Source organism: Camelina sativa, chromosome 18 (genome assembly GCF_030686135.1).
Source record: "Camelina sativa cultivar CO46 ecotype springtype chromosome 18, ASM3068613v1".
Taxonomy (NCBI): Eukaryota; Viridiplantae; Streptophyta; class Magnoliopsida; order Brassicales; family Brassicaceae; genus Camelina; species Camelina sativa.
In genome coordinates this window covers 19,802,338-19,825,438 of record NC_141897.1, presented here as the reverse complement: position 1 = coordinate 19,825,438, position 23,101 = coordinate 19,802,338, and the positions used below count along the sequence as shown (strand labels likewise).

The following is a 23,101-nucleotide window of genomic DNA, read 5'->3' as shown; positions in this document are numbered from 1 at the left end:
ATGCCAATTCTTGAGGAGTATATGGACCCGGCGGACATTCAGATTATCCAAGCTATGGAGATTAGCAAAGTCTACAAACCAGATAAGCTGATTTGGCATTATACTAAGTCAGGGAAATATTCGTTCAAGACGGGTTATCGGCAAGCACATAAATTGATTACGGAGGTTGAATATAGGCCGTCTTGTACGGCATTTAGGGCACAAGCTTGGAAACTGGAGGTTCCCTCGAAGGTTCAACATTTCTTCTGTCAGATTGCCTCGGGTTCCCTCCCAGTGATGGAACGACTTGCTCATCGGGGTGTTCGGTGTGATACCCTATGTAAACACTGTGGGTCGGAGGTGGAGACTATCAATCACACACTATTTGAGTGTTCTCATTCCCGTCGGATTTGGGATTTTTCGTCTGTAGACTTAACTTCTGGGGACTTTCCTTCTGGTTCCATATACACGAATCTAGATTATCTTTTTTGGCGGGTGTCATCCCTGGTGGATGTTCCGAATTTATGTTTTCGTTTACCATGGATTGTTTGGTCAATTTGGAAAGATAGGAACAAAAAAGTTTTTCAGGGATGTGAGGCAGAACCAAGCGAGGTTATTAATCAAGCGGACAATGACAGATTGTTATGGAAAGAGGCTAAGACTTTCTACTCGGCTGCCCTAGACCTCCCGCCTGCGGAGTCGCGGGATTCTTCCCCTCGGTGCCAGGTTGATGGTTCTTGGAAAGCGTCAGATCCTATGGTTGGTTTGGGTTGGTGGTTCTGTAATAGTGAGAATTCCACGCAACTAATGGGAGCACGGAGTCAACGTCGATGTCCTTCCCCTCTACATTCAGAGCTTCAGGCTTTGATTTGGGCGATGGATTTCTTGCTGACGGCGGGGTTGATTGTCAGAGTTTCGAGACGGATTGTGCAGAATTAGTGGCGATGATGCAGTCTTCTGATGAATGACCCGCTTTCTCCAATCTTTTGGACGACTTCAATGTAATCCGGCTATCCTTTTCAACCTTCCAGCTGTGTAGGATTCCCCGAACGTCAAACATTCGGGTAGATTGTCTGGCTCGTTCTTCGAGATCTTTATCTTCTGAGACTTCTTTTGTAAATTCTTACCTTTCGGTTTAGGCAACCAATTTTGGAGTTATTTTCTAGTTTAATGTTTGGTTGAAAAAAAAAAAAGAGATCTGGCTAACCTTACTAATAATGGACTGAGAGGGATATAATTTAACTACAGAGCAATTATCGTGTTTGCTGTTGTTTGGTCGGGTTTGGTATCCGGACCGGACTAAATACCCATCTAATGTGAACATACATCAAGTTTTTGAGCTTAATTAATTAATTAGTGTTGATTAAGTAAATGATTAATTAGGCAAAAAAGTAGATTTGTGCTGCTCACATGGTTTTGCGTGAAATAATGCTTTTAACCATCTTTTTGTCTCTCTTATACTTCGAGCTAAAAAAGCTAAGTCGTGTCTTTCCTTTATTTTATTTTTATTTTTCTTTACATTGTTCTTTTGCTGTTAAGAGAATGTTGCTATAAGAATGTTGCACGAGATTATTTAACTACAAAATTAATTAAACAACACTTGGTTCTTGTTTTTAAGGGCTTGCCAGATCAAAACACACTCGCTTAGGAGAATATCAGTAATTCAGTATATTGTTCCAAGAAATGATTATTCCTTCCGTTTTACAATAATTATATGTCTATCTTTTCTCACTCATAATAAACAGCTTAAAACTTTAATTATATGTCTATCTTTTCTCACTCATAATAAACGGCTTAAAACTTTTAACTATAAGGTTTGCAGAACAAACTGATTTTTGATTTTACTTTATATTTTGACTAATGGTGACTAAAGATTAAAATAGATAAGTTTTAACAAAATTTTATATTGAAAATTTACAAATTATAAATATGTTATAGCGGAATTTAAATTGAGATGTGGAACTGTTAATAAGATGAAAGAGTACGCGAATAGAAAAATTCAATAGAATAAAATTTTCCTGTTATAACAATTATTAGTATATTGTTACTAGCTCTCTTTATTTGCATTTATAATCGATAGCATATGAAAACAATGACCACTATAAATATTTATTTATTTAAAGAAGAATTTGATTTTTTTTTGTTTTCAATTAAAGGCATGCTACATGAAAAAATAATTATCATTGCAGTTATCCAAATTCAACTTTGTATATAATACATGTTTGGAGAAAATAATCGAAATAATAACGGATGTGAGAGAGTGAGATAGAAAACAATGAAAACGAAAGGCTATTTTAGATTCCTTTTTTATAGTCAGTCAAAAGAAGTCAACGATTAAGTCAGTTGACTAAACGATGACGATCAATGATGTCAGCTTCTGGCTTCTCCTTTGCTCTCTGTTTAAATAGAAACCAAACCACTTGGGAGTTTTCACTCACTCTCACACACATAAACAAAACACATATAACCGCCATGTGTGGACACGTCAGCTCTTCCACCTCCGGCGACAATTGTCCATGTTTCCTATACTCCGAAAGCATAGTGACTCCTCCTCTGCTGCATGATGATGATCACTCTCATCATCATCAGTTCCAGCCTCCTACGCCTTTGCCGCTTCTTATGATGAGCCACAACTCTCTATTCTCTGCCGAGACGGTTTCAGGGTTCGGTTACTTTGATTCTTGCATGAACGGTGGTGGCGGAAGCAGCAGTTGCGACTCGCCGAGCTCTATGGGGAGCGGTGGAGAGAGTCTTGCTATGCAGAGGAGTGTTAGTAGCCATAATGGCTTTTCCGGTAATTTTGCGCCGGCCCACGATTACGTTAACGATGATGATGGGCCAGTTAGACGGGCCCTTAGCGCCGGAGATCTACCCGTAAGTAATATTATTATATACACACTTGCATGACATATATTGATACCACCAACCTATTAGCTCCGATTGCGTTTTTTTTGGTTCTGATCATTACAAAGTATGACTTGGAAACGCAAAATAACTTTGATATTCAAACGTTAACTTTTCTATCATGACATAAAACGAAACTGTTTTGCTTTGTGTAGAGAAGTAGCAGAAGAGAGAGCAGTGCGGTGTGGAGTGAAAGCAATGCAATCATAGAAGGAATGAGCAAAGCCTATAAGTACAGCCCCGAGGAGAAGAAAGAGAAGATCGAGAAATATCGTAGCAAACGAAACCTTAGGAATTTCAACAAGAGGATTAAGGTAATTTAATTTTAAATATGTTTTATATTTGTATCTATGTTTGCTCTAAATTAATTTATTTTATATCTTTTGATTCATATTGTTCTCCAAACACATATAGTACTTGTATACCTAACCTTACATATTCAACATGTATATATATGTGTCGCATGGAAACTTTTCAAGACTTGACATGTAGTGTAGTTGTATGATACAGAGACATGCACCTGCACACTTATTGTATGCCAACCCTTCCATTTTCTAATCAAACGTATAGTTTCCTACAATTGTGTCTATTAATATCAACTATGATTAATTATGTACAATTTCATACAAAAGCATTTGGCGATGCGCATATATCTAATTTAATAAAATCATCATATGTATTCTATAACTTTTTTTCTAAAATTAATGTTTTATAAGAGACAAATTCATCACATTTGATATAAAAATAAAATGATTCGTTGACCAAATTAGAAAAGAAAAATAAAAAACTGGCTCAATGTATCATATCAGGCAAGCACTCTTATCACTAAAAAAGTTAACATTGAATTTTTCTGTTTAATCTTATCTTGGAACATAAAATAGATTTTTCATTTGATATTATAGGAGTATGTGAATGAGAATTAATGTTCTGTCACATCAGATTTGGGTCTAAGGAATCTTTTGAGATAGACACATGATCAAGCTCCAAGGTTGCTATATGTTTATTTCTCCATTAGTTATTTATACGATAATGTCCCGAAAATATTAAGGAAGAAAACATTTCCCGATTAAAGATTATTGGAGTATTCGTATATATGGTATACTAACATATTCAAACCGTGTCTCAGACTCTCAGTTAGATATTCTCTCTGTGCGAGTTATAATTTCTTGAAACGAAGTTTTTAAATTGTATATGATCTAGCTATCAGTCTATCACATTGATTTTGGGACAGGTTTAATAATAATTTTTTTTGGAAATTAGTATGAATGCAGGAAGACATTGGCGGACAGTAGGCCAAGAATAAGAGGGAGATTTGCAAGAAACGATGAGATGTCACAACAAGAACAAGTTGATGTTATGGAAGCCGTGGTTGGAGATGTTGACACGTGGGCATCTTTTCTTGATTCTTTCACGGCTAATCACTTCCTTAACTAATCTTTTCTAATTATGTATTTATGTTTGTTTTTTTTTACATACAGTATATGTTTATATATGGTACTTCAATTTGTTTTTGGTTTAAATGATTGCCCCCATGCTGCTAAACAAAACTCATGTAGGTTTTGTGCTTTCTTTGTATATAAGAATAACATATTTTGTATTTTTTGATCGGAGATATTTCCAAAACAATCGATCTTCACTGACCAGACAATGTTGGACTAGTGGTATGTGCCATTTTGTCAATCTCTTGTTGGCATGGCATGGAGTTCGTCGACCCTAAGTTCTCTTAAATGTCGTTGCCGTATTATATCCATAAATTAAATTGGATAATCCGTATGTGAGTTGTAGACAACAACAAAAAAAAAAAACCCAATCAAAAGTAATAATCGGACTTTCAAACTAAAAACAAATTCTTCTTCGCATATCATTATTACTAACATGGACCCATAAATAGTTTATGCATAGTTAAGTATGTTCCTTAATGGTCTGAAATTTCTTTTAAGCAACTTGATTTACAAAAGTATCCAGAAAGTACAAAGATGATAACTTTTAGCATTGATAAAACATATAATGAACATGGCCATGTTACTCTGATGATTTCATTACTCTCACGTTTGATTACACATCGTGCTACTAAGTACTAGCAATCTCCAAAAGCAAACATATTTTATACCTTGGAAATTTTTAAGATATCAAAGAAGGTTCCACTCAATTATACTAAATTAAAGTAATCAACCTAGACATACATTCTGATAAATAAGTAAAAAAGGAAAAAAAAAAAAACACACTAGACATATTTTGTTGTAAAACTAACTTTTCACAATGAGATTAGTAATAATGTGAAGAATAATGCTTCAAGATTAAACTTAAATAAAGTAGTAGTTTTGAAAAAGGAAAGAGAGCAGTCTTTCTTCTTTAGCAAAGGCTATGAAGGGAGTTGTAGGCCCTCCGGCGACATTGTCCCCGACTTTTGTCGGCCGGCGGTAGATTTACCGACTCTCCACTCTTAATATATGTTTTTTTTTTTTTTTGGTTCTTTTTATTATTATAATTAAAAGCCTTTTTCTTGAACACAAAGAATCAACCCTAGAGAATACAAATTAGATGCTTTCTTTTCCCCCACTTTATAATCGGTTCAACACTGAAACCACGAGACTTGCGTGGGTATATAAATTAATGGACAAAACTTATCTAGGGTTTTAAGAATTGATCAAGCTCTTCCATGTTTTCTTTTTCTACTGATCCGTTTGAATCTTGACTGGAGTAGAAAAGGCTTGAAAGGCACTAGTTGCGGTAATCGAACTCTACTCCTCTTAGCTTGCGTTTTACCTACATTATGGATCGAAATAACATTAGACTGAATGCTTAGTCCAAACTTGTGTTAGGTTAGATTTACAAATGAGGAAATTTAGATCTCGTACCTGATATTGTGTCATTGTTACTTCCAGAGGATTGGACTTGGGTTTGGTGATTAGTTTCAGTTTCAGTCTTTCCTTCCTTGTTGTCTTCAATTGTTGACTCTTCCACCTTCTTCTCTTCCATTGGTATTTCAAAGGTGTTGTCGTATGGCACTGATGCCTCCTCTTCCTCAAGCTCTGTCTCCTTGGACTCTAATCTTGATACTTGGTCGTGTTCTTGTCCAACCGCCTCTGGACTGAGAGATTTACCTGATTCTCTTAGCAAATCGGTAGTCTCAGAGGATAAGTTAGGAAGATTAATATAACTGTCACCTGTTTCATGCTTCTGGTCTTCCACTCTCACCTCCATGTAATCAATTTTCATCTCATCATCAATGGATGTGTGTTGTTCAGGTTCAGCGATATGCTTCTCTTCATCAATGGATGCGTGGTGGCCAGGCTCGGTGATATGTATCTCATCATTACTAGTATGACTAGTGTTAACTCTTTCTTTGTTGTTCTCGTCCACTGAGACTTCATCGAAAGCAGTCGTTCCCATGTTTATCACTTTAACAGGACTTTGTGAGATCCCATGATCGCTTTTTAATGGTGACATTGATCCACCTTCGGAAGTCGACTCAATGTTCATGCTAACATCCGAAGCAGCATCTGACTTTGTACATTTTATCAGTGTAAAGGAAGCAGCTGTATGGTTTTTCACCAAAACCCCCTGGCCATGGCTGGCACTGCATTTTCTTAGGGTAATTGCTTCTTTTCTGCGGACATCTGTTGTAGGTTCCAGCTTACTGTCATCTTCAGACATGTGCATGTCAATTTGGCTTATGGTTTCGATTTCCTGAGGATTATCATCAGATGAAGCTGCCACAGCAATAGGTACTTCAGAAACTTGATTACTGTGCACCTGTGCGTCAATCACCATAGCTGCAGGAGGCTGAGTCAATGGTTCAGTTCCTACAATATCCCCAACCCGGAAACCATGTGTTGGCAAGCCATCGAGAACAGAGGCGAAATCAATAGCCTTAGAGGATTTGTGCGCCACAACATTTGTGGCATCAAAAGCCTTTGCAAGATCATCCAAAAGCATGTCACCTTCACCACTCGAAAGGGGATCCCATTTCATGCAGTCTCCAGACAGAGGCTGGTCGAGGCTAAATGTATCACCAGAAGAAAGTAATTCAACCCTGACAGCTTCTTTGTGGAACCGTTTTTTATTTAAAACCTTGGCTATCATATTCCTGAAAGCGATTCAAAAACCATCCTCAGTGAAATAAATATACGCTAAAATGCATCACATAAGTACAACTGCTAGACGAATTGGATACATACCTACAATTTTTTGAAATGGCAGCTCTGGCCCATTCAGGAGAGAGTCCAAGCAAGGACATGAGATTTATGACATCGTTTGGACCTCTAATTTCTGTTACTGAAGGAGCACCACTTGATATAATCAGATTCTTCCCCCTAGTCCAATCCACCAGTAACTAGAAACACCATTTCACAAGACAAAATAGAAAAGTTCACATAATTGACACCACACTTTTTCCACCGAAAGAGCATCCGTCACACTACAAATACAAATATACAATACGATACTTGAGCCTGATTCATCAAAAAAATTTCACCTTAGCATTCGATATAACTTGTCTCCTCGTTTGTGCATCCATTAGGAAACCAGAGTACTTGATTTCAAAGTAAATCCCTCGCTGCACATAAGAAAATTCATCAAGTTGAAGCAAAGGAAAAACAATGAGGTAACACACACACTCTTCTTATAACATGAAACAATGTCCAATCTAAAGTTCAGAGAATCACAAACCTGAATAGCAGCTTTAACCATCGGATGCTTCAATCGGAATAACATCTTGTCTGTGAAATCAATCGAAATCATATCAACCTAGGAAACGAAACAACAAACTAAGAGTTAACTCCATATCTTCAATTGAATTTTTACCAGAAAAAAATAAACTCAATTAAGGGAGACAGAAGTACAAACCTCAGCTTTCTCACAAGCATAATCGAAGGCGTTCTGATTCATCGGCCTAACAGCAATAATATCATAACTCTTTAGAATCGGATTCCCAGAATTCAAACTCTGACACTGAGCATTACTCTCAACATGAACCGTGAGACGCGTGTACTGCCGAAACGGAGTAGCTCGCAGAACGCCGAGTAAATCGCGATGGAACCCAACAGAAGAAGCTAGCCGCGGAGCGACTTTGATGAGTGATCCAAGAGTGAGAAGAGGGATCGTACAAGAGTCCTTGTCAGACATCACGCCTTTGATCGAACGATTATGTGCGATCCCAACATAGCCCAGCTCCATGGCTTTCGTGGCGAGCTTTAACCGCAAAGCTTTCCCGCCGGCGACTTCCTTACCGCCTGATCTTGGCGGCTCATTGTACGGAATACTTAGATCGAAGAATCCCATCAGAGAGATTTTTCCGACTTTATTTTTGTTTTGGTCGTCAGAGATTTATTTTTCCGATTAGGGTTTAAGCAATTTGGGTTTTTTAGATACAGTACTCTTAACAAACGACGACGTATGAGTCAGTTGTCGAAACGCATCGTATTAAAAAACTTGGCCGATTATGAAATTTCCCCAGAATAAAAAGAGTGAAGTGCAAATTATAAAAAGTTTGAGTTTCGATTTCGAAACTGAAGAAACACTCGGTGTATGTGTATCACGCGGATCGCTATTAATAACCGTTGATTTAAAACAATCGACGGCTCTTATCTTATTTCATTATTGACGAGGATCGATATTAGCAGCCGTTGGATGGAATATCAAATCGGATGGTTCAAAACAAAACCCCTCTTATATATAAACAAACCATACTCCCATCACTTTTTCAGAATCAAAAGCAATTCATTCTTTTACAAAGCAGCGAAAAAAAAAAAAGGAAAACTAATTCGTCTCTGAGAAAAAATGTCGGGTCGTGGAAAGGGAGGAAAAGGATTGGGGAAAGGAGGAGCGAAGCGTCACAGGAAGGTTCTGAGAGACAACATCCAAGGAATCACCAAGCCTGCGATCCGGAGGTTGGCTCGTAGAGGTGGTGTCAAGCGTATCAGTGGTCTCATCTACGAGGAGACTCGTGGTGTCCTCAAGATCTTTTTGGAGAACGTGATCCGTGACGCTGTTACCTACACCGAGCACGCTAGGAGGAAGACTGTCACCGCCATGGATGTCGTCTACGCTCTCAAGAGGCAAGGAAGGACTCTTTACGGATTCGGCGGTTAAGGGTTTCTGAAGATTTGTGTTTGTAGATCTGTTTCTGAAAAAAAATTAGGTTTTCGAGAACTCTCAATGTGGGTATTTTAGTAAATGTAGCAAGGTATTGTGTTTTTGCAATATCTTAAAGGATAGCTCCAATGAATCAGATTTTTGCAATTTCTAAAAATAGATATATTATAGTGTCGTATTGCATAACAAGTTTTGAAAAAGATACAAATCCACGACAATTTTAAACATCCATTGTGACGCAAAAATTCACAAAACTAAACAGGAGTGGCCTAGAAGATGTACACGTGTCTTTATCAAAGCGACATGTCATCACTGATCCATAACGACGTCGTTTGAAACAATCTATCCTCTCTATTCTCCTCTCACATGTCTTAATCGGGGTTATACATCAGTTAGCAAAAAGTTCTACAAACTAATTTAAATCCACAGAGACCCCAATTGATTGATTGATTGGATAAATTAATATTTTCAAATAAAGAAGAAACAATCATTGTCATCATCAAAATCTCTCGAATCCTTTTTCTCCATTCTATATCCGATAGATCGAGGCGGTGACCCGCATGTGGTAGTTTTGGATCAGTGGTTTAAAATGGAGAAAGTTTCATCGCCGTCTTCTTCTTCACGGAGGTCTGCTTATCTTGAAGCTCTTACTCAGGAGATTAAAAAGAAGCTTACTCGGGTTTGCTTTTCCCCCCCCCCCCCCCCTTATAGAGATCTCGACTTTTTTTTTCTTTATTCTTTCCCATTTTGTGTTGATCGGTTTCGATTTTTACCCAGAATTTACGATTTCGATTTCAGTTCCTCGTTAGATTGATGATTCACGATAGATGCATTTTGAATTCTGATTTTGTTTCAATTTTGAGGACTTGTGATCTTCTTTTTGTTTTGTGGTCTAGGCTGTTGTATCTCCAGCACAAACACGGAACTTGTTACAGGACTTATTTGCTGATATAGCTCTCGAAGTTGACGAACGAGCCAAAGGTTAACAAACACTATTTGGGTGAATTGTTTCATGAATCTGTTTGCTTCTTTTTGGAATTCTACTTATTGGAGCTGGAATTTTTATAAGCAGATGTGATCCTTAGCAAAGAAGAAGATGTGATTTCTTCCGATGAAGCTGATGCTGATGGTCCGTTATGTTTTTTCGACGTTCTTGCTGATTATTATGTGAAAGTCTCTGAGAGGGGAAAAGATATACTTGATTTGATGGTTCAGCTCTGGAGTCAGTCCTTTGCATCACATATATTCTCTCTACTGTTTCATAAATGGGTAAATTGTGAACCTTACGATTTTGCTTTAGTGTTTATGTTTCAGTCCCATGAGGTTTTACTCTTTGCAATGTCTTTAGTCCATTATTTTGAACATGCTTTCTATATTCTTCTCAGCTGTTTGAGGTTGAGCTTTACAATCAAGAAATACTCTTGCGATATTCTTCGGCTCTGGTGCAGGGAGCAACAAATGTCTTCTGGTATAATTTTTGAACTCTCGGGCATAAAAAAATTGACATCTTTACATCATGCTGAATCGCTTGGTTCAGTGTGTATACCTCACTAGGTTTAAGTTGTGTACTTTGGACCTGTAGTTGTGGCATTGGCCTAATTTTACTACTAATTTTTTAGTTTGTTAAGAAGTTATATGATAGTCTTTCCAACTCTTTTCCTACTTTAGATTGCCTTGCAAAGCAATATGAGATTATGAGGGTAACAGGTGATAATCTACTTATTATATTAATTGCAGGATAGACATCCAGACTAATACAAGGCGCTTCCAAAGTCTCTTTCGGGTATCTTCTTTTCCTCCGATATATATATCATAGTTTTCCCATCTTCTTGTGTTGGATAATTTTACGTATATTAGGAACTTTAGTTATTAATATACGCAGTAAGGTTTTGTTCTCAACATCTTTGAGCTAGAACATATAAACCACACATGCTAAAGATCATCATCTCCTCTTCTATGATGTTACCTTGTTTAATCTCTGATAGATCTTCTAGCTATGTTGTCACTATCACACGCTCAAGTTTTCATGGCAATTGGATATTGTAACTAACCGTCTCTGTGTTCTCCTAGTATCTTCTTGAGGAAGTTGCATTGGAACCGATCCGATTGAAAAAAATTCCCGTTCAGGTGATAGTTTTTTCAACATTTTCATGATGGTTGAACTGATTTTTGTCTGTAAATTGAAACTCCCATACCTAATTATAGGCTCAGAGGGAGCTGTATCTCTTGCTCTCAAGGTTCATTTTCTTTTACAATTCAGGTATTACACCTTTCTCTGAAAAGTTATCATTGGAACCAAATCGTTTTTTCTTGTTCCCTGACAAATTGTTGTGCAGTGGATAAACTCGATAGCTTCTTGAGGAACTTTCCAGAGTTTCCAAATGCTTTCTTGATAGGAGGATCGGGAGATTTCCTTGTTATCGAACTTACTGATCAAGTATAGAAACAAAACACTTTATGACTATCGACAAATTTTATCTCAAAAAAAGAAACACGTCATTGATCTAATATTTTTTTGGGGTGCAGCTGCAAAAACTGAAGGTGGAACCGGTGCTGCTACATTATCTTTCTCAGATGAAGATTCTTCAAGGTGCATTTCTCTCCTTTAGGAAATTGGCTTAATGTAGCCTCTAACATGGAATCAAAGTATAAGCAATGTTGAATTACATCTGCAGGTATGGAACTGAGAATGACCACTAGCACGAGGTTAAAGGCATGTTTATATAGTTTTACATCTCCTGGAGGTCCAATGTACCCGACAAGAGCTGTCCGTCATGCAGCCTGGGATTCTTTGGATTCCCTCTTTCCCGTGAGTATTTCCTTGTGATAAAAAAAGTCAGATTTAAACCCATAAGTGCACTGTTTTTAAAGACGTCTATCTAAGAATCTTAATAACCTCTTAGATATCTAGAAAGACCCAGAGCTCAGAAAAACAGTCCTAAATTCACCCGTTCAATGTCTTTACACTTGCAAGTAGATCACAGATATGGATAAGGCTTGGCTTGTAATATTGAGATACTCTTGTCTTGCAGGTCGGGCGTTACCCGAGGCATCTCATTAGTCTATTTTTCAGGCTGCTATATCCGTGGTACTGGCCATCCTCGTGTTGGAATTTTGTGGTTTCTTGCATTAAGGCGGTACTATATTCTATCGTAAGGCTCATCTTTTCACGGCGTGAAAAGCCAAGGCAGATCTAAATAGCTTTTACTTTTGATGAAGCTTACAGCATGAATCCAATCCTTGTGTATATACAGTAATGTGGTTTTGGTCACAGAGGCAAACCAGAGAGCCTTAACCTCATCCGTATTGTGAAATATCCTATGGAATAGCCTTTGACGTGTTTTGTTGTCATTGTTAAAAAATTAAAATTGTTATTTTGCTATAGAGGATGATGTATTATGTGACCAAAAGGCCTTTTTTTGTAGAAGAACCGATGTTTCATCACTTCCTTTTGTCATTTTAGACTTCCATTAAAAAAATTCACTATCTAGTTTGACATCCAAAACTGGAATGACTAATCCTGAATGTTTTTACATGTAATTGTAACACTATTTGACTATTTTGTTCCAACGGTTTGATGCAAATAAAACTTTTCAAAATACTGCGTTCATAATACCACAAGGCATGACTTGAAAAAGAAAAGAGACGACATACAACTAAATCACCAGAATTAGAAGTCTTTTAACCAAACCCTGGTTTCTGGACCGCATATGATCTGTAGATGAAACTGGTATTCCTTCCTCTGCCTTTTACTCGAAGGTATTAAGATAACAACTTTAAATTAAAGTCTAACACAGATTATCAATTCTATATGTAATTCTAATGAAACAAATGAACAACACACAGCCAAAAAGGCTCCAAGTGGCCAAAGACTCTGGCAAACGTTTTTCTCAGATTCCTTCCCTCCTAAACCCTCTTGTGGTTTGAGAAGCTCAGTCACTTTTCCTTAGTTTGTCTCCATATCTCCAGAATGATACTTATCGAGATCTGCATCAAGATCTTCAGCAGATATCTTCTCTGCAGGGCCCTTACCAGGACGCCTGCCACGGCCGCCGCCACCACCACCTCGGCCACCGGCTCCTCGACCACCACTACTCCCACCACCACGTTGTTGACCACCTCTCCCTTGTCCTCCTCTGCTAACCCAGGAAGACACACACTTTCAATAAAACTCACAAGATCAAAGAAGCTTAATTACATAAAATACATACTGAACAATGCGTATAATCTCACCTCCATGGAGCACCATTGGAGTTTCCATTTGCAGGTCTACCAGCGGATTGAAGATTGGTTCCCAAAATCTCTATCTTCATGGGTTTTCCATCCAGTTGAACATCGTTATACTTCTTCACAGCTGCGAGTGCATCACCACGCCGAGAGTACACTACTTCAGCAGTTCCCTAATGGTAATAAAGTAGTATACAATACTTAAATATTCAAGACTCAACTAGAAGGAAAGATATATGTGCAACAAAAAATCTCAAGTACCCTAGATCTTCCACTCCTATCGAAATGGACTGTGTAACGTTTAAGTTCCCCAACTTCAGCAAATAGTTCCTGCAAATTAACACAAACATATCCATATTAACATCAGCTTCGCAAGAACGAATCCATTAAAGTTAAGACGATGCTTGATTCCACAAACCCTAACTACTATACAAATTGCTAATGAGGTAACAAGAGAATTAGGGTAAAGAACAATATTGGTACCTTAATGTCTTCGTTCATGACACCGTAATCCAAATTGGAGATGAAAAGCTTGGTTCCAGTTTCGATTCCGGCGGAAGAACGGCTGGAACGGGAAGGGGAATCTTCAGATCTATCGGAGAACATGTCGTGACCCCAGGTGGACTCCGGCGCCTATACAACCAAATGAATCCGTTTGTTTGATTTTTGTTTTTTTTTCCACTTTTTTGAGAGATTCATCAACACCAAAAGCTTTTTATATAAAGAAAACGTCAACGAAGAGTCTATTTCCATTATGAATCGGCAGATCTGAGAAGAAAGATCCGGCCAAACTAGAGAGAGGAAGAAGAAGAGAAAGAACAGATGTAGATCGGGATTTGGAGCAGATCGATTTGATTTCCGATTAGGGTTGTTGCGGCGCGTTGGACCCGGTCCGGATCCGGAACCAGATCCAGATCCACGGGCGGGGCCGGTTCCACCACGAGACTTACGGTTCTTGGCGATCATATCGTCGAGAGACATATCTAATCCAGTCGACATCTCGAAAATTTCTCCGGTTGACGTTTCTCTTTGGACGGCGGAGGATAGAGAATATAACAAAGGAGATAGAGAGAGAGGCGATGAGAGAAGAAGAAAAGGTTCGGCTATTGCTAAAGCCCAAGGTTGAGCCGACACAAGGGAAAGGGGTTAAAATGTTTAATCTTGTAATACTAATAATTTTGGTCGAGTTAAGGCATGTAGGTTTCGTGGTGTAGTTGGTTATCACGTCAGTCTAACACACTGAAGGTCTCCGGTTCGAACCCGGGCGAAGCCACTTTGATGTTTTAATTTTTTTAAAACGAATCAAAGTATAGAGCCATAAAGGCAATTCAATATTTTTTGTACTGTTTATCTAGTAAGTGATTACGATCCTTTAGAATGACTGGGATGTTGATCTAAGGAAATTCAATTTTGCAACGAGAGTAACAGTAGATACATATTGTAAACCTTTTTTATCCGAGGGTCGATAATGGTTTTTTGCTGAAGACAAAGAGAATATAGTCTTGGTTTTTTGCTGAATTCTTGGGTTCCGGTTTATCTACAATTGTGGTGGTTTTTTCCTCCCTTTGGGAGAGAGTTTCCTCTTTCACGGAGAAACTTCCCTATATGGCTGATCCATTTATAGCATGGATGCTTTTGAGAAAGATAACATATGCTCGTTTTGTCATCAAAACCAGTGTGTATTATCGAAGGTGTCTTCTTCAACCTGGTGGTATCTTTGGGAGCGCCAGGTTAGCGGGATATATTTTTCCGCGGTGGTGGTTGTTTTTTCCCTATGTCTCCCCTCCCTTGTCTTCACGGTCTCATCACGTCCTATGGTTTTCGGTAACCACTTGGTTTAGATCTTTCAACGTTGTGTGGCAAGGTGGCTTTATCTCGGATCTTTCTTCGGGCACTCGACTCTTGGGAACTTGTTCCCACCCTACATGCTGCCTCTCTTTTCAGGGAGATGAAGATGATTCGTCATCTTTAGTGCGAGTTAGGTTTTTAAAAACCCTTCGGAATCTTTGTATTCCAATGTGGCAATTTGTCGTATTGCGACCGGCGAATCGTTCTTGGATTGTTCCTCGCCATCTCATGTGGACTATCTTCTTTGTGGTTCACCTTATCTTTTTTGCTTTTACGCATCTTTATTATTTGTACTCTTGTTATGTTGGGTTGTTATGGTTCGTTAGGAACCCGTTGATCTTTGTATTATTACTTTCCCATGTAAGTTTCTTGACCGCTGAAAGACTCACTTTAAAGGAGAGTTTCATGTCACTAACTTAATGAAATGGGGTTTGCACGACAAAAAAAAAAAAAGAGAGAATATAGTCCATACATTTAAAGGTGCAAATAGATTTATGAGATATAAAACATGTCTAGTAGTAGTAGCACTCCATAATTCTCACTTAAACTTGAAGTTTATGGAGTATAAAGGGAAGTCCTAATTAAATTGTCACACAGAACCAGTAAAGATTTTGGGCCTGTTCGGATTCTTGTCGCTAGCGACAACAAGTAGCAACCAAAACTTGCTCTATAATAAGTTTTTGGAAAGCAAGATCTGGAGAGAGTAGAACGTCGGTGTTAATATTGGAGACGATACGACTCACCAAAACACTCGCCGAGAAAACCACCGACACCCGTGATAGTTTTAGAAATTAATAGGTGTTGCTGTAAAGTGTCGCCGATTACCGCTGATGAAAGACGTTACGTTGAATTTTTTGGTCGCTCAATCCCGCAACAAGAAAAAGAACAGGGCTAGTCTATTTCCGCAAGCAACAAATGTATATATAATCTATATATAATATCAGTCTGAATAAATACCACCAAAAGTTGTGTGTTTTACAAAAAGTTGAGATTGTTTATTGTAATGGTTTTTTTTTTGTAAAATTGCAACTGTTCATTGTAAAGTTGTGTTTATTCGAATATTCGTATCTTTTAAAATATCTTGACACAAAATAATATAAAATCCCAATTTCAACAGCTTTTACAGCTTTCTAAATTATTCTCTAGCATTCATTCTTTTAAAAATAACGAAATTCCTCTAATTCTTGATTTAACAAAAGATTTTTAGAATGATGAATCTAATTTACAACTTTGAGTTAATTTTAAATATGAAAATACCTAGAATTTTTTTCCAAGAGTTAGATGGATTATATAGTGAGCTTTTGGAGTTGACTTTTGAATATGACAATAAAAATGACTTGTGAAGATGTTTGGATTGGTACTTTGATCACTTTGTTGTAATCTATCTATCTAGTATACTATGATCATGTATTCATGTTTCTTTTTTTAATATATTATAATTTTAAACTTCGCAACAAACTTGTTTTGGACATATTATAACTTTCACTTTGTAACAAATTAAACTCTGTTCAAAAGTTACTGTAGAAAAAAAATCATAAAGGCCTAAATAGGCACTTGTAAAAACAACAAAAATAAATAGGCAGGGTTCTAAATGGGTAGCATATAAAAGGGTCTAAAACGGTATATTACTAAATGGGCAGGGTAGACCCATCTTCACATCACTAAGCAGTTTATATGGGTTGCATATATCAGAATTTGGATTCTGCACTAACATTACTACAAAGTCCTGATTTGAAAAGATATCCTTAAGCTATATGGCTATCTTGTATTTTTTTTTCATTTGTGTTGGATGTTTTAATTGTAGTAAACGTGAAATGAATCGTTTTAAATGGTATTTTTTTCCAGATAAAATGTTACTGTTAGAAGAAAAGCAATGATCCGTCATTTCAATATAAAAGGAGAACTTTTTCGTTAAATAAATTATTATATTTATTATTTTAAAATCATACAGTTGTGTCTGTTCATTGTAAAGTTTTTTCTTTTACCATAAAATATCTATATAATATATTTATTTTGAAAAAATCATATGGTTGCGTCTGTTATTATAAAGTTGTGTCTTCTTAGATAACTAACAAATCAATGAATTATTGATCGTTGACACAAATTTTTCGTTTCATGTTGGATCTAAATAATTTCAATTTTAATATTCAATATCCAATAAACCAAACCATTTATATCGGTTTGGTTTGGTTCGATTTTTTGGATTACGGTTTTGTTGCCCACCCCTGTCCACCAGAATACAATACATAGTATTCAAAATTCTTGCCATTTGGTTCTCCGAGAAGGCCAACTTGTGGGTCTCCGGATTCATATCGTTTTTTGAGGATTTGTTGTGAAGTTTTCTTTTTTCTCCTACGCCTTGGGGTGTCATCATCATCGGAGCTATTCATCTGACAACGTTGGCAATCGCAAACATCAAAGAATTTGTGGCCCGTTTCATCTTGGAATGAGTAAATGGCCTTTCCTAGCGAATCAAAAGATGAGATTGGAACACCAGATAAACGTGAATTTAACTCCAAGATTTGAGCGTCTTCAAAAGGAGTAATTGTGTTGATTTCTGTGCAGAAAGTCGTTGGTCTTGATTTTTTTTCTTGTTGCTCAAAAGCAATCTCTACAGATCCATCTTTTCTTCTTTGGATAGAAGAGTCTACCGATTGTATTGGAGTGCTCCGGTAATGGAGTTTTTCGTAATTGGTAACCCATGATTCTGGAAGTAACTTGACAAGCTCATCTCTAGGAATCTGTCTAGGAATATGGATGCACGATGGGCTGTGCTGTGACTCCAATTGTATGAGTAGCGCATCTTCAGTGTCTCTGGGGAGACTTAAGTCCATTGCATGATTTTGGACTCTATATGCCATTTGATGGTGGAGTGTTGCTGCATACATGTTTCCAATCTGTGGGGCGCCTATGATTTGCAGCTGGATTTGCATGTTCTGATATATATGTGGGTCTTCTAATGCCATGTTGAAATTAGGGAAGAGGGTGACGAAAACAGTGTCAGCGTTTAGTGTTGTCTGGATAGTTGCAATGCAAGCGTGCTGATATTCCCTGTATCGAGTGTCAAGGAGAGCTACTCGTGCTAAAATTGGTAAGTTTTTTCCGCTATGAAGTGTTAGCGCCAAACGTATTACTCCATAGTGAAGATGGGTATATCCTTGAGTTCGCCAGTAATGTATCATGCCTTCATTGAGTCTAAGGGGAATCATCTGTTCTGTTTCTGTCGCCGGGATGAGATATTGTTTTAACGAAGATGCTAGAACGAGTTCCTTTGCGTTATGCTTGTTTGGGACGAACACTTGACGAATGACTTTTGGAGAAGTGGAATTCGGTTTGGTGAAAGCTTTGTAAGGATTAAGTAACGCGAGTTGGTTAATAGGAACTTTACTATTATCACTCAAACACTCTACTTCATATAAGTAATCAACTTTTTTAGAATTTGATCCTCGAAAAGAGACAGCTTTAGACAAAGAAGATGAACTTTCCATAATATATGATAGAACCAAAAACCAAGACTGAATACTATAACTCTCTTCTAACCTTTGAAGTAATAACAATCCATAAGTTGTCTCCTTGTTTTTTTTTATGTACTACTAATATAGATAAAAGAATCAAGAGGTGCTTCGCTACACAAACCGAGGCAACACATCTACTATACCAAAAGCCTCAAGGTACTTCGAGCATCACAATCTCATAGAAAATTTTCTCCATACCGTTTTTCTAAGCATAGTTAGATTTCTGATGTAGAGGATCCATTAATATGGCAACCACAGAGCATACTTTCTTACTAGCATAGTAGAAGACAACGTCATGGCATATTACCTCTCCGGAAGAGAAGAGCTAGAGTTTAGACTGCCATGGCTCTGATACCAAAATTACACACACATAATGGTACAACCACTACGGATATTTTCAGGATCAAGGCTAAGTTTTTAGGAAGTGTTTTTTGGAATGATTATGTAAGGATATAAGAAAGATCTTTATACAAAGGGATAAGCTTTATTATTTAAACACTCAAAGGATTACAAGTACTCTTAAGACTTTCGCTCAAACTCACTTGCTCAAGCTTGAATGAAACTCTTCACCAAGCCTCGTTATTTATAGTACAAGTCTTAGAGAATATTACATAGAATATTCCTTAAGATATTACATAAAATATTCCTTATCAAATCTATAGTACATTTTGGAAGTTAATTAATTAGTTGTTGTATTTACCTTGATTTATGACCTATTACAAAAATATATATAAGAATTTTGAAAAGAAGGTAAAGAACCAAGATAAAACAGAATTTGTAATAAGAAAAAAAACAAATATATAAGAATTAGATGTTAGATAAGCATAGTTATTTTTTAGGAAAACATAAAACAAGAATGAAAAGTGAAGTAATGTTAAATGAAAAATAAAAATGTATTTTCTACCATAACATCTAATAGTTTTTAGGTATTTTACCTTGTAATTAGAACTTTCAAATGTTATCTCTCTAAATATTACCAAATCATTCAAACTGATTCAAACGGTATTAGTAGAAAATGGCATATTCGATAAATGATACAAGTAGTTCATATTTAAAATGTTTCACTTTTCAATACATGTAATTCATATTTTGTATTTAATCTTCAGTTGTGGTAACTAAGTTTTTTCTCAGAATATGGTTTTATCAAATCTATAGTAGTACATTTTGGACATTAATTAATTAGTTTTTGTATTTACCCTTTATTTATGACCTATTAAAGAAATATATATAAGAATTTTGAAAAGAAGGTAAAGAACCAAGATAAAACAGAATTTGTAATAAGAAAAAAAACAAATATATAAGAATTAGATGTTAGATAAGCATAGTTATTTTTTAGGAAAACATAAAACAAGAATGAAAAGTGAAGTAATGTTAAATGAAAAATAAAAATGTATTTTCTACCATAACATCTAATAGTTTTTAGGTATTTTACCTTGTAATTAGAACTTTCAAATGTTATCTCTCCAAATATTATCAAATCATTCAAACTGATTCAAACAGTATTAGTCGGAAATGGCATATTCAATAAATGATACAAGTAGTTCATATTTAAATGTATTATTTAAAATGTTTCACTTTCTAATGCATGTAATTCATATTTTTTTATTTCATCTTCAATTGTGGTAACTAAGTTTTTTCTCAAAATATATTTTTATCAAATCTATAGTACATTTTGGACATTAATTAATTAGTTGTTGTATTTACCTTTATTTATGACCTATTACAGAAATATATATAAGAAATTTGAAAATAAGGTAAAGAACCAAGATAAAACAGAACTTGTAATAAGAAAAAAAATATATATATATAAGAATTAGATGTTAGATAATCATAGTTATTTTTTAGGAAAACACATAATAAGAATGAAAAGTGAAGTATTGTTAAATGAAAAATGAATATGTATTTTCTACCATAACATCTGATAGTTGTTACGTAATTACCTTGTAATTAGAACTTTCAAATGTTATCTCTCTAAATATTACCAAATCATTCAAACGGTATTAGTAGAAAATGGCATATTCGATAAATGATACAAGTAGTTCATATTTAAAATGTTTCACTTTTCAATACATGTAATTCATATTTTGTATTTAATCTTCAGTTGTGGTAACTAAGTTTTTTCTCAGAATATGGTTTTATCAAATCTATAGTAGTACATTTTGGACATTAATTAATTAGTTTTTGTATTTACCCTTTATTTATGACCTATTAAAGAAATATATATAAGAATTTTGAAAAGAAGGTAAAGAACCAAGATAAAACAGAATTTGTAATAAGAAAAAAAAAACAAATGTATAAGAATTAGATGTTTGATAATCATAGTTATTTTTTAGGAAAACACAAAACAAAATTGAAAAGTGAAGTAATGTTAAAATAAAAAATGAATATGTATTTTCTACCATAACATCTAATAGTTGTTAGATAATTACCTTGTAACACAAAAAAAGAATGAAAAATGATGTAATTGTCAATAATAACAAAAGGGATCATAGATATTGTGCAATCACACATACATTCGAGGAGATTTAGACTTCGAATCATCTTCTACATGTAATCTAATGCGAATCACGATTTATTAAGGCTGTGATAGTTGTCACCAAACCAAAAAAAAAAAAAATTGACAATGGTTTATTCTTTATTGTCTCTTTGATTGATGATGACTCCGTTGACTTATATAAAAATGCCATTTTTTTATGACTCAAACCTTTTTATTATTTACAAATGGCTGGAGATTGTAACATGCTATTTTTTTAAAAAATGTAGATCGGATTTGGACCTTGGCTGATTGGTATGGAGCAGATCGGTTTGATTTCCGATTAGGGTTGTTGGTTGTTGCGGCGAGTTGGACCCGGGAGAGACGTGGTCAGTTATTACAGTCAAGCTTCTAATCGTAGTGGCCAAAAGAGGCAGAGACGTGTTCGATCAGGTGATGATTTTTCAATAAATATGTATGACCTAGAAAACAAAACTTTGTGGCGACCAACCAAAATTAAGGCCATTGATAACTATAAGTGATCATGCTCTCGTATAGCAATGAGTTTGATTGCATTCTAGCTAGTTTCTTGCTGATAAAAGTGGAAAAGTATAGTGAAGAGTGAACACTATTAAAGCTGCGTTCTCTAGTTTCGGAAATTGTTGTTGAAGGTCTCTAAGATTAGATTAGTCTACAATAACGGACGGTACCTGTAAGATTTGAAATCACGACTCAGTTATTTTGCAAGACAAGCAAAGTAAAATAGTTTTTTGATTTGCTCAGCATCTTTCACTAGAAAGTAGAAATCATAATCACTCTTCGATCTCTATTACATTTCGATCCTTGGAAATAAAGTAGATAGGGCAGCGAATAATACAACCACATGAATAAATCACCCTTTCCACACACAAGATATAAACAAAACTCCCAATCAACCTGAACTAGCTAAAATAGTATCAGAAAAACATGAACGAGAACATATGTATACATTGTGTTCATCGCAGACCTTTAAGATGACTGAGACCTTGCATCGAGAGCCACAGATGCTGCATAATGGTCGAGTGTTGTGATTGTTAAGAACCACATCAAAATTCTATTCCCCGACAGTATCAATGATCCCTCCTGGCATGAGACGTGAGAAATCTTCTAGTACGCATTCCACATGCAATGTGACTCCACAATCAAAGCATGTATAGAACCATGTACTTGGATCCAACTCTGTCTCACATATATCGCACCAATACTTTCCATTCCCTTTTTCACTACAACGTAGAGTGAGAGCGTGCTCATCGTGTAGTTATAGTAGTTATAGATTTTAATTAATTTAGCTAATAATACTCGAAATTTGAATCTTGTAGTTATAGTAGTTATAGATTTTAATTAATTTAGCTAATAATACTCGTTCCGTTTCATAAACATAAGGAATGTTATTTTAGAATTTTCTGGTTTTTTTTTACAGAAATATTATCAGCTAAGAAATGGTAACTAAGGAGTAACCGTTTACTAGTAATTTGACTTTCATATGGTTTCAAGTTTCAACGCCTTGCTCTCAATTATTTCCCAACAGATATTAATAAGCTATATATTTTTACATCTCTCTTTTGGTTGTTGTCATTAGGCGAGGTTCTTGAATTTTAAAATCTTGACAAATTTTTTAAAATTTGAAGTAATATGATGGGGTAGTCAATTAAATTGTCTGGCAATGCCTTTTTCATCACACAATTCTAGTTCATCTAATATTGTAATTTTGATTCGTCCTTCTCTTGGTTTTTCAGATATCTAGTAATCCACTTCACAAAACCTAAAGCCAAAATTAAGAACAAGCCAAGCATCATATTCATATATCAATCCAAAGAAAAGATCAAGAGTGAGGAAACATACACTGTAATCAATAGTTAACAACATGTAACAAAGCAGGAATGAAGATGAGAGACTAATATTTGCAAGTCTAACACAAACAAAACAACGAATAAAAAAAAAAAAAAAAAAGCAACAGCTGGAGTAGGAGGTACAAGTTGGATTTCATGATTAAGAACCACTATAAACTTCCACAATTACG

General features: G+C 35.9%; 6 protein-coding genes and 1 non-coding gene across 11 annotated transcripts; 5 read left to right on the top strand and 2 right to left on the bottom strand.

Moving 5' to 3' along the window:
• On the top strand, window positions 1–918 carry LOC147923090 (uncharacterized). The gene has a single exon (XM_087497902.1). The coding sequence runs from the start codon at window positions 1–3 to the stop codon at window positions 916–918; it is 918 nt and encodes a 305-aa protein (XP_087354028.1).
• A 1,357-nt stretch (window positions 919–2,275) lies between these two features.
• On the top strand, window positions 2,276–4,526 carry LOC104762115 (uncharacterized). Its single transcript, XM_010485344.3, has 3 exons — window positions 2,276–2,853; window positions 3,039–3,197; window positions 4,144–4,526. The coding sequence occupies exons 1-3, from the start codon at window positions 2,344–2,346 to the stop codon at window positions 4,315–4,317; spliced, it is 843 nt and encodes a 280-aa protein (XP_010483646.2). The 5' UTR covers window positions 2,276–2,343; the 3' UTR covers window positions 4,318–4,526.
• Window positions 4,527–5,336: 810 nt separating this feature from the next.
• LOC104762113 (protein GAMETOPHYTE DEFECTIVE 1) lies at window positions 5,337–8,282 on the bottom strand. Of its 3 annotated transcripts, XR_015588957.1 has the most exons (7): window positions 7,732–8,231; window positions 7,555–7,632; window positions 7,361–7,441; window positions 7,065–7,219; window positions 6,051–6,973; window positions 5,742–5,974; window positions 5,337–5,649 (listed from the first exon to the last, which is right to left on the bottom strand). XR_015588957.1 is itself a non-coding variant. In XM_087499403.1 (6 exons), the coding sequence occupies exons 1-6, from the start codon at window positions 8,164–8,166 to the stop codon at window positions 5,531–5,533; spliced, it is 2,100 nt and encodes a 699-aa protein (XP_087355529.1). In that variant the 5' UTR covers window positions 8,167–8,282; the 3' UTR covers window positions 5,337–5,530. The 3 variants fall into 3 exon arrangements, 2 of the variants coding, with proteins under 2 accessions (XP_087355529.1, XP_087355530.1); XM_087499403.1 differs by having other exon boundaries at window positions 5,742–6,973; window positions 7,732–8,282; XM_087499404.1 differs by having other exon boundaries at window positions 5,742–6,973; window positions 7,069–7,219; window positions 7,732–8,225.
• Window positions 8,283–8,538: 256 nt separating this feature from the next.
• On the top strand, window positions 8,539–9,136 carry LOC104762111 (histone H4). Its single transcript, XM_010485341.3, has one exon. It carries the CDS (start codon window positions 8,665–8,667, stop codon window positions 8,974–8,976), a length of 312 nt encoding a protein of 103 aa, XP_010483643.2. The 5' UTR covers window positions 8,539–8,664; the 3' UTR covers window positions 8,977–9,136.
• Window positions 9,137–9,352: 216 nt separating this feature from the next.
• Window positions 9,353–12,423, top strand: LOC104762110 (uncharacterized). 2 transcript variants are annotated; one of them, XM_010485340.3, is made up of 11 exons: window positions 9,353–9,658; window positions 9,876–9,960; window positions 10,052–10,248; window positions 10,365–10,447; window positions 10,717–10,762; window positions 11,050–11,106; window positions 11,185–11,239; window positions 11,316–11,416; window positions 11,506–11,569; window positions 11,655–11,788; window positions 12,012–12,423. In XM_010485340.3, the coding sequence occupies exons 1-11, from the start codon at window positions 9,569–9,571 to the stop codon at window positions 12,174–12,176; spliced, it is 1,077 nt and encodes a 358-aa protein (XP_010483642.1). In that variant the 5' UTR covers window positions 9,353–9,568; the 3' UTR covers window positions 12,177–12,423. The 2 variants fall into 2 exon arrangements, with proteins under 2 accessions (XP_010483642.1, XP_087355524.1); XM_087499398.1 differs by lacking the exon at window positions 12,012–12,423 and having other exon boundaries at window positions 9,363–9,658; window positions 11,655–11,821.
• Window positions 12,424–12,741: 318 nt separating this feature from the next.
• On the bottom strand, window positions 12,742–21,392 carry LOC104762109 (THO complex subunit 4A-like). Of its 2 annotated transcripts, XM_087499400.1 has the most exons (5): window positions 21,346–21,392; window positions 13,690–13,839; window positions 13,468–13,536; window positions 13,213–13,379; window positions 12,742–13,115 (listed from the first exon to the last, which is right to left on the bottom strand). In XM_087499400.1, exons 2-5 carry the CDS (start codon window positions 13,810–13,812, stop codon window positions 12,926–12,928), a joined length of 549 nt encoding a protein of 182 aa, XP_087355526.1. In that variant the 5' UTR covers window positions 13,813–13,839; window positions 21,346–21,392; the 3' UTR covers window positions 12,742–12,925. The 2 variants fall into 2 exon arrangements, with proteins under 2 accessions (XP_087355526.1, XP_087355525.1); XM_087499399.1 differs by lacking the exon at window positions 21,346–21,392 and having other exon boundaries at window positions 12,742–13,118; window positions 13,690–14,349.
• On the top strand, window positions 14,406–14,479 carry TRNAV-AAC (transfer RNA valine (anticodon AAC)). Its single transcript has one exon. It is a non-coding gene; the product is annotated as a tRNA-Val (tRNA).
• Window positions 21,393–23,101: the final 1,709 nt, after the last annotated feature.